At 40.1% G+C, this 17793-nt stretch overlaps 1 protein-coding gene across 4 annotated transcripts in view; it reads left to right on the top strand.

The window, feature by feature from the left end:
* Positions 1–10409: 10409 nt before the first annotated feature.
* Positions 10410–17793, top strand: part of LOC142444988 (glutamate carboxypeptidase 2) — a 62126-nt gene continuing 54742 nt past the window's right edge. The window contains exons 1-3 of one of the 4 annotated variants that reach the window (XM_075546438.1): positions 10410–10609; positions 13946–14051; positions 16703–16889. In XM_075546438.1, coding sequence (XP_075402553.1) covers positions 10492–10609; positions 13946–14051; positions 16703–16889 — 411 coding nt within the window. In that variant the 5' untranslated portion in view covers positions 10410–10491. Of the gene's footprint in view, positions 10610–13945; positions 14052–16702; positions 16890–17793 lie in introns of those variants that run through there. The other 3 variants (XM_075546437.1, XM_075546436.1, XM_075546439.1) reach the window with 3 other exon arrangements.

The following is a 17793-nucleotide window of genomic DNA, read 5'->3' on the forward strand; positions in this document are numbered from 1 at the left end:
ATAAAAGAGAGTTTTATAGAAAGAGTAATTGTATATCAAGAAAGCATCCCAACCCAGCCCAGTCCAAGCCCATAAGTCCTATATTAGCCCATATGTCTGATACCAATCTTTAAAGTCCTTTTCAGACTCACGAAACACATGTAATGATGCCCAGTGCAGGACGATCACAGGCCAGTGAGTAGAAAGGCTTTGGATCCAGTGGCGTTGTAAGCACCTCAGCGCACATGGCTTCTCGATCTACGTGACTTCTCCTCAGGGATGTCTCACCGTAACTCAGCCTTGTCGGTAAAGAGTCTCCAAGGGAGCTAACTGAGAGAGGGGCGTGTCACCTGCCTTCAAGAAGGAAAATATAGGCGTTCCCAGAATTCTCAAGAGAAGGCTATGCACACAAAGGCCTTATTGGCTATGAACTGATTGACAGGCTAGACTCCACCCCTTTACTCTTATCCCCCTCAAGTCCCAAATTGACACCAGATTATGTAACGACTACAAGGTCCAAAGTCTATGAGACAAAGTCTCATGGAGAATTCTGGCAGTATTGGTCCTCCAAGACAGACTTGTTTGTTTTTCTGGACGTTTATGGCATTTTCAATATTCTTCACCAACCCCATAATTAAAAGTGATAAATTCTTATACAGTCTTCCTTGTCCTTTGTCTAGTGTCCATACACAGAGGAAACCACTGAAAGTGGCTCGGGTCAGGGTCAGACACATTTTACTCCTCAAATGGGGCGCTTTGATTCTCCATAACTTTAAATCGGTCTTGTGCAACAGATTTTCCCGGTGTAACATGGTGGTTAGCTTTTGGCTGGTGCTTCCATGTTCATTGATTGTGTACATGAAAAACATGAAAACCTTGATTTCCATCTTTTCTTAGTTTATCCTGATTTTGTCTATTAGCAAGTTGTGAGGGGTTTTTTCTCCTTACATTGAGTTTTACTTGATCCAGAAAGCTATAGTCTCTGATATTCAGCAGTAAATGCTTCAAGTCCTCTTGGCATTCAAGCGAGATTGTTTTATGTACCTATTACAGGTTGTTAATGAGCTTCTTTCCAACCTTAATGTTACGTTCTTCTCCATATAGTCCAGTTTCCCAGCTTCTTTGCTCAGCATCCAGACTGATGGAAGATTGGTGAAGAGTACAACTTTGATGTACACCTTTCCTGGTTTTAAATCATGCGATATTGTCTTGCACTTCTTGAACAACTGCTTCTTAATCTGTGTACAGGTTCCTTGTGATCACAATGAAGCTCTGGAATTTCCATTCTTCACAATGCTCTCCATAGTTTGTTATGATCCAAGGAGTGGATACCTTTGTACGGCCAGAAAGTAGAAGTAAATATCTTTCTGATATTCTCTTTCAAGCATGGTCCATCTGCCCTCAACAATGATATCCCCTGATCCATGCTCCCTTCTGAATCTGGCTTCAATTTCTGGGTGATTCTTCTTGATGCACTACTGCAACTGTTGCTGAACAATCCAGCAACACTTGGCTCGAACACGATATGAACGATATTTCTTGATAATTTTCCCATACTTGCTTCATTAGGTTGTTAAACATTTCATTTGGTATTCCAGCAATTTCTAGGGCCCTGTGTTTGCTGAGGAGCTCAGATCCTGTAGTGGGTTATGTGTTGGGCTGTTAACTACAAGGTCAGTAGTTTGAAAACACCAGCTGAGAAAGGTGAAGCATTCGGCTCCTGAGGAGAGTCTTGAACTTTCAAAAGTCTTGAAAATCTGTGGGGCAGTTTTTACCCTTTCCTACAGCGTCGCTATGTGTCAGAATCTACTTGATGGCAATACATTTGATAATTTTTTTAATGTTGCTTGTACTAATGCCTTCATTTCAGCGTGAGATCATTTTCCCTTAAATAAAAGCGTGATCTTTGTCATTTTAAAAAGTAAACACAACCGGTAATCTGAGAATCCTGGATAGAATAAATCCAGGTATTACCTGTAGGTCTCCAATTATAAATGTCAAAATATGTTTGCTAAAAGCTAACAGTCACCTCTCTACATTCCATTTCCAAGGATAATAGCATTGTGATCTTCTTGTGGAACAAAGAAAGATCATTTAATTAGGTCTGTCTCACAGGACCAAAGTTCCTGCTGCAGCTGTTGGGTTGATCTTGGGTGGCAGGAAAGTAGCAAGTGGTCTAGGCCTGCCAAGTGCCAAGTGCGATTTCACAGACAAGGCCAGAGGGTTCTACCAGACTCACAAGTTCGCCTTTTTCATTGTTGCTTTTACAGGCATTGTGTACAAGTAAATTTCGTATCAAATATTTTAAAGGGATTATATGACTAATCAGTGTCAGTAAAACCATCTGACTATCTGTTATTTCTCAACACATGATAGTTACTTCTCTTTCTGGAAACTTTTTTGAATAATATTATACATTTTAATAGAATATTGGGTATTATTTATCCCCTATGAAGCTATCAGTGTTATGATTAATTGAATGTCATTAGTTACTTTCACTAATTGGTTTTAAATTATAAAAAATCTGCACATGCTTTAGGGTAAAGGCAAGAGGTGGGGTCAACCTGGAGAACAGTTACCAGAAAAGACGATCTTTAAAATGCAACATGTATCTCAGGTGCATGTCAAGATCCTAAAATGGAGCTACGGCTTTGCTTTTGGATTTTTCCACTTACATACACCAAATGCCTCTGATTTTAGGGTCCCATCATTGTTTCTCTTGAGTATGGATTCCGTTTACAATTCTTTTGCTCATGTTAGCTTGGTGCGTTTTCTTCTGTGTTTCTTCTTCCGATCCATGGATCCTTCCGATGGCTGTTTGTATTGAGACATGTCATTAAGACCCCAGACATTATTCTTTTAATAGCACAGAAGTTTCAGTGACGTCTTTGGGAAAAATTAGTATAGAATATGGCCACATTACAGGAACTACTTATAGTTACATATAGTTGTTATGTCACTAGACATCTTTAAAATCAGGGATTCAAGTCCCTTGACAATAAATAAAACTACTGAAATCTTACCAGTCATTTCTTTAACAGTGGTATATATATATTTTAGTGTCATGTACTAAGTCAACAATGCCATGTGAAGGGAAAAGGCTCTTAAAATGAAGTAAATTAGGCTATATGAGTTAAGAAACATTAGCCTATTATTTCACAATCAGTTAGACACAACAATACCCAAGAGTAAGTCCCAAACCTGTAATTCCAATAATTCTCATCTACTCAGAAACAATTAAAAGTATGCAAACTGAAAGTCATGCAATAGTAATAAGACAGCAAGTAAGATGAAAAAATAGTCAATGTCTAGTGATTTGGTCTTGTATGATCTTATTCCATGATCTCTACTTCTGGCTACCAGCTGAGTGACCTTAAGTTTTTGGCTTTTTTCTTTAAATTGTTTTACTGGGGGTTCATACAACCCTTATCACAATCCATACATATATCAATTGTATAAAGCACATCTGTATATTCATTACTCTCATCATTCTCAAAACATTTGCTCTCCACCTAAGCCCCTGGCATCAGCTCCTCATTTTCCCTCTCCCACCCCGCTACCCGCTCCCTCACGAGCCCTTGATAATTTATAAATTATTATTTTGTCATATTTTACACTGTCTGACGTCTTCTCCCTTCAATCACTTTTCTGTTGTCCATCTCCCATTGAGGGGTTTATATGTAGATCCCTGTAATTGGTTCCCAACCTCTATCCCACCCTCCCTCCACCCTCTGGGTATCACCACTCTCACCACTGGGAGTGACCTTAAATTTAATGTCCATTTATGCCCCTTTCAGGTGGTGTCCCTTTCAGCTGGTCCTCGATGAATGAGGGTAGATGGAGATTGTACAGAGAATTTACCCCTGAAATGTGTTCTGTCAAGTGAATGGCCTTGAAACTGCTCCAAAATATGTTCTTTTACAAGCAACCAGGTAGATTTTATAAGAATAAAATCAACTATTTGACCTGGCCATCAAGGGAATTGTAGTTATTTTAACAGTGAGAAACAATTATTTGTTACTTAACAATTAAGTTTTTAAATGACTTTCATGAATTAACCCATTAGGTTTTTAGTTGCAAACAAATAAAAATCTTGATCATAGAAAATAAAAATATTTAACTATCATTTAAATACTCGTTGCCTTCATCATATATTTCTTGTACCATATATTTTATAAATAAATATATTCACTTTGGGAACCAAACGTACATACGCTCTCTTCTGTTCTCTGGAAGGCTAACCTTGTATTCAGCTTTCCTCTGACCTGCAATACCTTCTATATGCCTACGTTTAGGCAGTTTCATCACCTTTCATATTCTAGCATAATCAGGCGTTCCATTTTAAAACAAAAGCACCGTCTTTTTTCCTCCAAAATATTTCTCTCTTTCTTTCGGTCTTTCCGTGCTTTCTACCTGGCCTTTTCAAAAGGCATTCGCCTATTCATTCCAGAATTATTAGCTTAACTTTTAAGTTACCTTTTGTCTTAGAGTAGCTATTAAAAAGTCCAAGTACAAGCCAGGAGCAATAAGCCGTTTGTCTTGGAAGAGAGAAAGAACTGATCATTTTAGATTTTGCTCCACGACCAACGCCAACCACGACTTCAACTGGACACAGAAACAGCAAACACTCAGAACAAAGTGAAATAAATACAGACACTATATCAAACTCAAATTTATCAAACACCATATAATATAAGCATGTAGAAAACTCACCCTCTAATATGAATATATCTACAGTTATAAAAGCTTCTACATACATACATTTTTCCCGTTCATTTATTGGCTCTAGCACAAAAGAAATTCAGTTGCAGAAGCATGGCCAAGCCACTTTGTCCTCTCAGTCAATATACTGTGGTTGACATCGCATCTCATATTTTCTTTTCTTCAAGATGGGAAATGTTTACTAGAATGAACCCCAATGAGCTCATCTCAGGAAAACTTTGCCTGTCATGTTTCTCAGCTTGTATATAAAACTTGTTGCTGGTTACCTGTACTTTATCTCGTCTAGCCTACTTTAGGTTTCTTTCCACCAACCTTAGTAAGAAGCTTTTCAGAAGAAGCCCTGTACTCTCTGATAGCATGTCAATCATTCTATTATATCTATAAGGCTAAAACCTGTCCACGTTTCATTCAGTGGCCTTAGTTACTAACCTGAAACACATGCCGGTATAGACCAACTCCACCTGGGAAGATAACCCTCTGATTACTCTAAGGTTTCGAAGACTTCTGGTCATAAGAGGGAAGTATAAGAGAGATTTCCAAGAAATGTGTAGGTTTTAGAGCAAAAACTGCTGAAATCAGGAAACTCTCAAGGAGAACCAAAATCAGAAAAACCTTGTACAAAAAAATTCCTTTTTCAACTTCTTGGTACTAATGAAACTTTCTTCTTCAGACTGACCTGCCAAACTCACACTGGTCTCCTTAAAGATTCTGACTCCTTCTTGGATCACGCCAGGGCTTCCTCACAAGACGTAGCACCTAGTATTTAACGGGAATACAATGCCCCAATATCTTTTGCAGAGATGTACATTCCCAGACCTGCTGTGTGTACGTACCCTGTCAGCGTCTGTCCTTCTCTCTTCTAAGTATAATGTCAGAAGTCCTCTTCTGTCCTGGTGCAGTGAGAGGGCACGAACTAGAGACCTAAACCCAAGAAAGGATAAACGGTCTGTCTCTGCTTCCTCTAGGAATGGACATTAAAAAGATGGAACTAGAGGGGAACCCAACACCAGATGCCAAGTTGTTACCCCTGATCCCCGGGGACAATTGAGCCTAAATGGAGCAGAACAAGAGAAAATGTGCTTATTAGAAAGTCTGACTCATAGAGCATCCAATAGCAGCAACGCTGGTTAACAAGTGCTCGGCTCATTTCAGTTTACAATGTTTATACCATTGTCTCTATGCAGTTACAACTGTATGTGGGTGGGCTGCGATTTTAAAGGTACATTACAGACCGCAAGAACATCAGAGAACATGGTGAGCATACCAAATGAATGTTTTATCTTGATGTCTGCTTTCCAGATGGCTGATTCTTGCCCGACTTTATATGCTAACCAGGCAAACTGGAGGGTCAACTTGTTCTCAAACAAGACCTGAATGGTAAATTCCAAACTTTTGATTGAGACATGCATTTGAAAGGCAGTGGCAGATTGTATAAAGCACTAAGCAAAATTAATTATACTTTAGCACTGCTTATTTAAAATCAAAATGACTGCGGTCATGCTCACAATCCTTTCCTTGCTTGACTTACACTTTTCTCTTATAAAAGATTAAGGAAAAGCAGTGAGTAGTGAAGCAGGGATATGACTGCCACCAAAGAAGACTAGTTGAGTGTAGGGCATGTACTTTGAACCCAGGATCTCTGTGTTGAGAACCTCCTAGCCTCAAGAAGCTATGACATGGGCAGAAGAGAAAGGCAACAGAGAAGTGACAGCAACAGAGCGAGAATACTGGCAGAGACAACATAGTGGGCTTCTGTGTCCATGAACCAAGAAAACGGAACAGTTTCAGGCAGGAGGCTTGCTGCAGAGCAGGGTACCTCTGGTCATTCGTTGGTGGAACTAAAAAAATCATGTAACCTTTCCCCAAAGAAGGCAGAAGCCAAGAGATCCAGCTAAGGACCAAAAGAAGGCTTGCCTGTGAGTACAACTGAGAAGCTATTCCAATTAAAAAATTATATGCCGAGTCATGTCCGATACATGATACTTCCCTAATAAACCCCATAACTATATGCATAATCAGAATCCTGGTGGCATAGTGGGTTATACAATGAATTGCTAACCACAACGTCAGCAGTTTGAAACACCAGCTGCTCTTTTGAAGAAAGATGAAGCTTTCTACTCCCATAAAAACTTACAGTCTCTTGTGCTTTATACAATTGATGTATGTATATGTATGGATTGTGATAAGAGTTGTATGAGTCCCTAATAAAATGTAAAAAAAGAAAAAACAGAGTAAACTGGACAGAAATTCAGGATTCAATTGCCATTCTCTATATCCTGGGCACAAGTCATTTCCTTTGCTGCAAAGTCAGAATGCCTTAAGACGTTGGCTTTAAAATATTAAAAATCAAGTGGATATATTGGATTGTGTAAGATATGTCAATAATTATTGACATATTATTTAGAAATTTAAAAAAAACTTACAGTCTCTGAATTCCATGGGGGACAGTTCTACTCTTCCTGTAGGGTTGCTATGAGTTGGAATCTACTCAAAGGAAGTGAGTTTGGTGAGTTTGGTTACGAACATGGTCTCTCTGATTTGTGTGTGGCCATTGCAATGCCAGAAGGGGGGTAGGGAGTGCCATGGGAGGGAGGGATGATGTCCAAAGTGATAAAAAGATTGGAGGGAGAATGCATGTCTTGCCTCTGCCTCATAGAAATCCATCTTTAGATGTTGATTTTTTGGTTCTCCTTTCACCAGATGCCACTCCCACGCCCTTTGTATGCCTACCTCCAAGTGAGACTGAGACCTGTAGGCTATGTACGTGCTCATGAAAATGGAAATAAATATAAACACTGACGCCATAATCCAATGAATATATTCCCCCAGCTATGAAAGTTTGTAAGCCAGCCACTTCATGCCTTCCCTCTTTTCTCCCCCTCCCCCAACCCCATTTTGGGTATCCAATTTCGATACTGCCCACTTATATCAACCCAGTGCTCTGAGTAGACAAACATGTTCTTTGATGTGAAGAAACTTTATTCCAGTTGGAAACTTGTGTATTCACATCCATAAGCAAGTCAAATCAGGACAGGCCTTCCATAAAGTCATCAACAATATGTACCAATTCACAGGGTCAAAAGTCTTATTTTCATCTGCTCAGATTCTGGTCACTCTGACAGATTCTGGCCACTCATTACACTATGGGCTGCCTCACTTAGCCTCACCACAGTGCCCATTGGCTGCCATGCCTTTTGACCATGGGCCCTGTCACAAATTCTCAACAACCCTTGTCCCCTTGTGCTAGGTCATGAATTTCAGATCAGCCAACCCGCTTTTGTCTTCTCCTCTAGTCTCTGCGAACTAGGTCCACAGATGGCAGTGTCCAGACTCAACCATCTCTCTATTGCTGCATTTCCCTGACTTCCACTCAACAAGTGGATCCAGGTTGTCACTAAGCAAGCATTTCAAGTTGCCCACAGGCTTCCTTTAGCATGCTGTTCTAGAGAGGAAAGTTCCTTCATGGCTCCAGATTCATCCAGCTTCAGGCACAAATCACTAGTTCAAAATTCAAAAGGCCAACAGATTTCCTTTATGGTCTTGTCTTCAGTCTGTCAATAGCCCCCTAGGCAAGTCTCATCTTCAACTAAAAATGTCCTGAGCACTGAAAGCACTGGGGGGTGGGGGGGGGCGGATTACCCTTTCAGAGCCTTCTTTGCAGGAGTTTCCTATGTCCATTTAAAGGTCTAAATTAATGGATGAAGGCAAGTTGGCTTATAAACAAACTCTCTAGTTTTACATCTCAACAGTCATTTCTAATACACATATCAATAACAGTAAGTAGAAGATATCAGTATAAATCTAGCACAGCCAGATCCTAAACTCAATTCTTGAAATTATCAAAGTCAATCTTGTCTTATATAAACTTATCCCATATGGCTTTAGGCCTCTGGCTGATTGCCTCAAACCAGGGCCAGGCCTTCTGTCAGCCATTTTAATTAGGCAGCGTGGTCTCAGACAAATTCATGGGGCCATTTTCCCCCTGGGCTCAAATTTTACTTTTATTATATTCATTCTTGCCATTTCAGACAGGAATAATCAAAAGTAATGTCTAAGAATCAAAATTTCACTCCCAGGTCTTTTCCAGAAAACTATCCATGAAACTGCATGGCCATACCTGACTCTGGCTAGCCGAAGAAGGAAACCTGCCACAGAGAAGAGGCTGAATGAACCTCCACTCCCAGTCCTCATGATTGTTTCTCTAGTACTCCACTTCCAAAGTACATAATGTGTTAGAGAGGGTTGACTAGAGAAATCTATCCTGTGACACTCATATCTGTGTAAGAGACATCTTTATATCAAAGAGAAATTGTATATTGAGAAAACATCCCAGCCCAGTCCAGACCAAGTCCATAAATCTAATATTAGCATATATGTCCAATACTAGTCCATAAATTTCTCTTCATACTTACACATCACATACAATGATGCCAAATGCAGGAAGATCACAAGCCGATAGGTAGAATGTCTTGCGGATCCATGTTGGTGGATGCACCCTAACACTGGCACAGGTCTCCAAGAACCATCTCCAGCTCTCTGAGTATATCAACAGCAGGAAAGTAAAGCAGAGAAAAAGAGCTCTTCCAGGTCTCAGCAAGAGTCAGCGTGATTGTCAAAAAGAAGACAAAGGCAGAGAGAGAGAGAAAGTTCCCAGAATTTACTCTTTCTCCCATTGAGAAAGGAGATGCCAGTTTACTTTTAATTTATCTATCTCACACACTGCCATGGAGTCACTTCTGATTCATAGCAATTCTACAGGACAGTGTGGAACTGCTCCCTGTGAGTTTCCAAGCCTGTACCTCTTTACTAAAGAAGAAAGCCTACTCTTTCTTGAGTGGAACTGGCTAGTGGTTTCAAACTGTTGGCCTTGAGGTTAGCAGCCCAAAGCTTAAGCGTAACACCACCAGGACTTCTATTTATCTATCTAACTAACTACTCACCAAAGTGCCAAGCATCTCTTGTATACTGATGGCCTATGAAACATTTCAGGGTGCTCTTTACACAAGAGCTATTGAGGCTAGTATGGTAATTCACGTTGACTAAAGCTCCTGCCTCCCTATTCAAAACAGTGTGGGAGAGGAGTATCGCTTTTTAAACATGGCTTTCATGGGTTTCCTTTGGATAAAATTTTCAGAGTATGGGGGGAAGAGGGAGGAATATTTTAGAGGTGATTTAGTCTAATACACCAAAGGAGCCCAGAAGACACTGCCAGGTCAGCGGCTAACTGCAAACAACCAGATCAGTGGTTCCAGCAAGATTTACAGCCCCTGCAGGTTCCATGTGGAACCACTGTGTGTCAAATCGGCTCTCTGGTAGTGGCTTTGGTTAATTCATTGGTCAACTCTCCTGGAACCAAACAAGGTAAATGCAAGTCGACATCTTTCCAGCACACATTGGCATTCTGAGTTTTCCTTCTCCTCGGAATCAAGATTTGGGGACTGGAGAGGCGAGCAGTTTCTGCTTTCTCTCTCCATCCCCTTATTTCTCTTCCCCTCCCTCCCTTTCTCCTTCCTTCTTTTATAGAAGGAAAAATTGGACATTCTCTCTCTTTCTTTCTTTAATGTCTCCCTAAAGAGGCTGGATTTCCATCGCCTGGAGGCAGACGGGCCTTTGGATTGGTTCAGGGTAAAGGAGAAAGACTTTCTGAGTGGAGAAAACCAGACTCGGCGCGGGTGGGGAGGGGGCGGTTTCCTGTGATTAACTGTTTAAAGGAGCACTTGCAGAGCTAAGGCTTGGCTCACAGCTGCACGTTGGTTGAGAGCCTGCCTGAGAGGCTTCACAGCGAGGAGGATGTGCAATGCCCTTGAGGACGCTGACTGCACCCTCCCTCCTCGGAGGCGCCGGAGCGGGCTCTGTGCTGGGGCACTGGTGCTGGCCAGCGGCTTCTTCCTCCTTGGCGTCTTCTTTGGTAGGGACGCACTGCCGCCCCCAGCCTGGCGCTCACAGGGACGGGTCCCTGTGGCCTGTGGGCTGGCCTGTGGAGTTGGGCTCAGAGGGGGGCCTTTGGAGTGGGGTTTGCTGGGGGTGTGCAGGGTTGGGTTCTGGGGAGGATGCCCAGGGTTGGGCGTAAAGGGGAGAATTCCTGCACCCGGACTAAGGATGATGGCACCCTGACAAGACTTGAGAGAAATCAATGCTTTTATTTTTAAAGTGGCAGGGTCGTGCAGTACGGTTTGGGGGCGGGGCGGGGGACTTTTCCTCTCCTCCTGGAAACAAAAAAGGCAACTTTGGAAACTGGGTTCATGGTTCTTTGACTCGGGATTTACTGTGAGGACTTCGAAACAGGCTTTACCACGATGTCTTTCTTTCCCATCGCCCCGTGAGTCCTGCTTTTGAGTTAACCCGACACTCCCAAGAAAATCAAGGCAACGGACAAGCTCACACTTTTTCATTGTGATTTTGACTCTGCCTTCTCTTTCCCACAATCCCCCCTGCCGTGGAGCAGTTCCGCTGATACTGGGTTTTGAGACGGTACCTCTCAGTTGGTGCAATTGCCTCCCATCTGCGTTTATGGTGGCCTGGAATCAACAGGGTTGTTTTCAGCCTTGTGTTCCTGTATTAGTGATGACTACCAAATCGCATGGAAATTATTGGGGAGCCAAGGAAATAAAGTGTAAAGCTGCTAGCATTGTGCTGGAGTGTGAGCATTTCCTATATTCTTGCATGGTTAAAAGAGACGACTAATTGGAATGTTGTGCACAGGACTAAATTAAAATATTCCCAGGTAGTCCAGCTTAGTTCCCTTAAGTTCTCACCATTTATTTCAATATGTTGTTTTGTGTGTGTGTGTGTGTGTGTGTGTGTGTGTGTGTGTGAGAGAGAGAGAGAGAGAGAGAGAGAGAGAGAGAGAGAGAGAGAGAGAGAGAGAGAGAGATAATTTGATTAAATGACTAAGAAGTCCCATGAAAGCTGGCCCAGTGTTGATTTGGGTAATCGCTTTATTCCTTGGTCCTGCAATTTCTCTGCATAAACTCCTTAATGGTGTCCTGTCTCCCTCAGTTTAAAAGCCAGCATCCTGAGAGTGGCTAAAGACTGGGTCTAATCTGATTACTCCTTGACCCTGGACTCCTCTGTGAACTTGAACTGGACTCCTGACAGAGCCGTTGGGCGCATAGTAGTCTCACCATAATTTTCAGTTTCTGAATTTCTCTAACCCACTTCAATTGCTGGAGTCCTTGAGGCACAGTGCTTAAGCTCTCCAGCACGAAGCAAAGGATTGAGTGTCAAACCCATGCAGGAATAAAGATGTGGTTGTCTGCTCCCATAAAGATTTACAGTCATAGAAATGCAACGGGAAAGGCCGGTTTTTGTCCCATAGCACGGCTGGGCATCAGAATTTACTGGACGTCAGTGAGCATTTTTTTTAACTTCACCTGGAACAAAAAATCTCAGCACATATTTGCTTTAGTTCTGAACTAGAGCAAAATTGAAGTCTGAGGTTCTATCAGTGTTTTGAAATAATTTATGTACCTATATTCACAATGCAGTCATTATACCAATCCAAAGTCATATTCGCTGACAGCAAGTTGGTTCTGACTCATAGAACCTCTAGAGCAGTGGTTCTCCACCTTCCTAATGCCGTGACCCATTAATAGAGTTCCTCATGTTGTGGTGACCCAACCATAAAATTACTTTCATTGATACTTCATGTAATTTTGCTACTGTTATGAATAGGGCAACCCTTGTGTATTCTTTCTGATAGTCAGTCACAATCTGATTTCTTCAGCACACTTTCCTAGAAGACTCATATGTTCAATGACCTCTTCATGAGGGCAAGGATCAAGTAGGGCCATGTCATAAAAACTAATTGTTCTTAGATTATGGCTATGATTCAGTGTAATCTCAAAAGCCATTTATCTATCTATGGTTTATATACGTCCCTGGTTCACTTTAGAACATTCATTATCATTCTATTGAAGAGCATTACAAGTCATCCCCATGGAGCATTAGGTACACTATCCTTCATTTAGCCAGTGGGATTGAATTTAAAGCACTGTTGTAAAAAGTGAAATACGCATATTGGGCAATTTTGTAGGAGCCCTGATGGTGTCATGGTTACCTGTTGGTCTCCTAACCGCAAGGTCTGCAGCTCAAAACCACCAGTCGATCCTCTGGATTAAGACGAGGTTTTCTTCTCCCTTCGAGAAACTCCCAGGGCAGTTCTACCCTGCCCTCTAGGGTTGCTATGAGTGGGAATCAAGTGGATGGCGGAGAGCTGAATTGAGTTGAGGATGGATTTTCTGATCACAATATGTGGATTGTTGACTTGCACAGATTGAAAACTTCAATCTGAACCCCCAGTTTGCAGAAGGCTATGAATGACAGTGGAAGCCCCAAATCCACTTGCAGGGTCTCCCTGCGGACTAAGCCTCCCATGAATCCCTCTGACCATAGTCCGGAGATGCATGTAGCCTAGCTCTCAGGGAGAGTGCATTGTACAGTGGATGATCGCAAATGTCGTTAGATTAACATTTTATCATTGGATCTCCCTTTGGCCCATTTAAAGTTGTTCCAGTTTTTGATGTATTCTGCTTTCTTTTAACTGAGTGTTTTCCGAGTTTTATTTTGTCATTGTCTTTGTTTTGTATGGTTTTCTATATATGAGATCTGGGATAGGTAGGTCTAGAGAGACAGTAGCTGGATAGATAATTCGCTAGGGGCACTGGGAAGTTGTAAGAAAACAGGTGCTGGCAACAAGGAGTACAGAGAAGAAGTGCAAAAGTGATTGTGGTGATGACTGCACAACTCTTCTTAATGTGCCTGAACCACTGAATTGCATGGCTTATGAATGATATGCCAATCAAACTATTGAAGATATATTTTAATGTTGTAATAATATAATTTTAATTTTTTGTTCTGAAGAATATATACAGCAGAATGCAAATCCACTCAACTAATTTGTACATATACAATTTCATGACATTTATACCATTCTTCAAGCTGTGCAATGATTTTTAGCTGCTTTTCTGAATCTTTACACATTTGTTAAGATGAACTCACTGCTGCATAAGCTTCTTACTTAATCTTTGATTTGCTATTATCAGTTTGATACCATGTAGATAGTTCTTAAAAGACTGCATGTTCTTTTCTTAATGGGAGTAGACAGAAAGTTTCAGAAAAATATCAGTGAATGATAGAGATCTTCGGTGTTTTGTATTTCACATATGGGAGACACAATCATAAGGAAAAGTAGGGCCTATTGATGAGTTTATAGCTCACTTCTATATTTGGATGTATGTTACAGGCTGGTTTATAAAATCTTCCAGTGAATCTATGATTGCTCCACAGCAACACATGAAGAAGATATTTTTGGATGAATTGAAAGCTGAGAACATCAAGAAGTTCTTATAGTAAGTCTTTACTGGAAAGTTGGGATGATCAATTAGTTGGAAAAAAATCTGTTTAGAAGCAGTGACTCAAATTTTTCTACATTATGAAGGGAATGCCATTAACTAAGCCTCATTTTTAATAGAATTTTTAGGAGTCAGCAAATGTTTTTTCTATAAATAGCCATGTTTTGTGGACCAGATGGTTGTCCTAATTACTCATCTTTGCTATTGTATCACTCAAAAGTACATAGAAATATATTTTAAAATGAGTGTATCTCTTCCAATAAAACGTTATCTATGGGCACTGAAATTTTATGTGTCACAAAATATTGTTCTTTGGATTTTTTTTTCAACCAGTGTTAGTTTGTGGACAATAAAAATTCAAGGAGTGGACCAAATTTGGCCAATAGGTTGCAGTTTTCAGAATCCTGTTTTAAAGGAAAGTAGTATGTTGGGATACAAAAACATGTGCTTCATAGTCAGACCGACTCTAGTTTAAATTGCATCTTTGGTGATTGATTGTAAAGTAACTTTGAGCTAATACTTAAGCTTTCTGAGTCCAAATCCTAGTTTTCACATCTGGAGAAGCAGAATAATGATGATATTGTGGTGAGAACGAAATAAGAGAGCATGGGAGTAGCATGTTTTAAAGGTTAGCTCCTTGCTCTCTAAAATGGCTATGCCCAGTGAAGAGCTAAAGAGATGAATGAGTCTCAAAATAAAACAAAACTGTTCAAAGTAAAACATTTGTATAAAATTAATATAATGTAGAAAGTAATTATATCATAATTCCATGCTCTGGTGGTAGTAGATTAGGAGTCAGGCTGCTAACTGCAAAGTCAGCAGTTCAAATCTACCAGGCACTTCATAGGAGAAAAATGAGGATTTCTACTTCTGTAAATATTTACAGCCTCGGTTATCCCCAGGAGCAGTTCAACACTGCCTTATAGAGTCATTATGAATCAGGAATGACCTTATGGCAGTGAGTGGATATTTGTACAGACTTATTGTATATAATTAATTAGAGTACTTAGTTTTTAAAGCATAATGTTCATTTTTACAAATTGGTTCAATGTGTTTATCCAGAAATACTTGAACTTCTGTGAGTATATGAAAAAATACTTAGAATCTCTTATAGTGACTGAAGGATGAATATATTAGTGAATATACACATTTTTAACTTTATATAAAAAGATAATATGTGCCTTTATTAATATACAATAGAATATAAATTATGCATAAAAATTGACCTGGGAACCTATTGGGATATTGGAAAAATCTCTTTCAAGTGTGAGCTCATAAAGCTTAAACTTCTTTATCTTTGTGAAGAAGTCTCCTCGGCCTCTCGTACGTACGTATGCTCCTCTGTAGCGGTGTTAGTGTAGATTGCTGTCTAGTCAATTCCAGCTCATGGCAACCATGTGCGTCACAGTAGAACTGTGTTCGATATTGTTTAGAAGTAAATCATCAATCCTTCCTAGTTGCCTCTGAGTGTACTTGAACCTTGAGCTTATCAATAAATGAAAAAAACGGTAACCACTTACACCACCCAGAGACTTCTATTGCATTCTTACTTAGGTGTAATACGTATAATTAAAGTAGAGGCCCAGGAGATATCATTTGGATTCCTAGACAGAACCACTTGTTGATTTTTTTCTTTCCCACTTTTTGACACGGACTAATAATCCACAAAGAAGAAAAATTAGTGCCTCCCTCTCCTCATTCTGGCTCCTGAGCAAAACCTAATGTGCTAGTCTGGGTTAACTAGAGAAACATATCCAATGACACTCATATATGTGTAAGAGAGAACTTTATATCAAAGAGAAATGTATTTTGAGAAAGCATCCCAGCCAAGTTCATGTCCATAAGTCCGATATTAAACCATATGTCTGATACCAGTCTATAAATTCCTCCTCAGACTCACACACACATGCAATGACGCCAAATGCAGGAAGATCACAGGCCACTGGATAGAAATTCCTGTGGATCCAGGGACAGTGGAAGCATCTCCATATGGCTCCTCCAGCTCCTGGTCTCCAACTCTATCAGCATAGCTCCATGTGGCTTGTCAACAGGAATGTCTCTCAGGGAGAGTGTGTATCCCACCTCCAGGGAGGAAGACAAGAGTTCCCAGAATCCTCAGGAGAAGGCCATGCCCATACAGAGGCATGATTGGCTATTACCTGATTGACAGACTAGACTCCACACCTATAACCTATCTAACAAGTTGACATGAAATGATTTAACTGCCACACCTAGCCAGGTTCGTGTTTCATTTCCATGACAATTTCTGAGTTGTGCTCACTTCTTAAGAGCTTGACTGTGTTGACCATCAACACATAGACACAGAGATTAATACTGCTTGCAATAATCTATAGCTTTCCAACCATCATTTGTACACCACGGAACTCTGGTCTGAATGCCACCTCCAGCATTCCTTCTCCCACTTGATAATAGTTTCTTCTGCTATGAATAGTCACTACTAATTATTTATGTCAAGAGCCCCGGTGGCCCAGTGGGCTGTGCATTGAGCTGTTAACCACACGAACAACAGTTCAAACATACCAGCTGTTCCATGGGGGAAGGGGGGATATACACCTGCCTCATTTTGTTGCTGATTGAGAAGAGTGATGAAATATTGATCCTAACCGCTTTTAATGTTTATTTGCCAGTAATTTTACACGGATACCACATTTAGCAGGAACAGAACAAAACTATCAACTTGCAAAGCAAATTCAATACCAATGGAAAGCATTTGGCTTGGATTCTGTTGAGTTAGCCCAGTATGATGTCCTTTTGTCTTACCCCAATGAGACTCACCCCAACTACATATCAATAATTGATGAAGATGGAAACGAGGTAAACAAATAAATCAAACATTTCCCTAGTACCTATTACTTTCTTATATGTGACTCCATCTCCAAATACTGATAAAAACCAGTTTTACTAAAACTTGTTAATGATATTTTTAACATCTCATTACCAATTTTAACCACTTTCTAATAATTTAATATAATGTTGGATAGATTTTGAGAAAGTACTGCTTAATGGCTGTTGCTCTTTTATGTTTTAGGATTGTATACCAATGTTGATCCTATAGATTATGATACACTAATTAGTTTCCAACCAATTAAAATAATGATGAAACTGTTTGCTCCTATAAAGATCTATAACAAAATACATTTTTTATCAGTTCAGAGTGAAAAAATCCCTTAGGGCTGTATTTTTATTTTTTTTTAAGAAATTCAAAGACTCGGTGATCAGCTTGAATCAGCATATTTTTGCTGGTACTTTATAATGCCTGTCAAATGATTATGTGCCCAGAACGTATACTAAGAACTTGTGTTATGGATATCTGAAATAGAAAGATGGTTTGGAAGAGGATGGATGGAGGAGATCTCTAGAATCTTTAATGAGTTTATTATCTTGTGTTCAAATTAAAGCAGATACTTGAAAGAGAAAGATAATTCAAGAAATCCAGCTATTTCTTATGGTAATTAATTCTGTTTTATAGGGCCCTTATGAGTCAGAATCAACTCAATGACAACTAGTGTGCTCTTTTCATTACGTAAATATTTAGACTAGCTCTTTTGAGTAGTACATTAAAGCAAAATCCATTTCCATAGGGTCAATTGTGACTCATAGTGACCATATATTATAGTAACTGCTCACAAGGGTATCAGAGATTATAGCTCTTTATGGGAGCAAACAGGCTCATCTTTATTCTGTGGAACAAGTTCAAGGTGCTGACTTTTGGTTAGCA

The sequence above is a fragment of the Tenrec ecaudatus genome, chromosome 4 (assembly GCF_050624435.1).
Source record: "Tenrec ecaudatus isolate mTenEca1 chromosome 4, mTenEca1.hap1, whole genome shotgun sequence".
Lineage (NCBI taxonomy): Eukaryota > Metazoa > Chordata > Mammalia > Afrosoricida > Tenrecidae > Tenrec > Tenrec ecaudatus.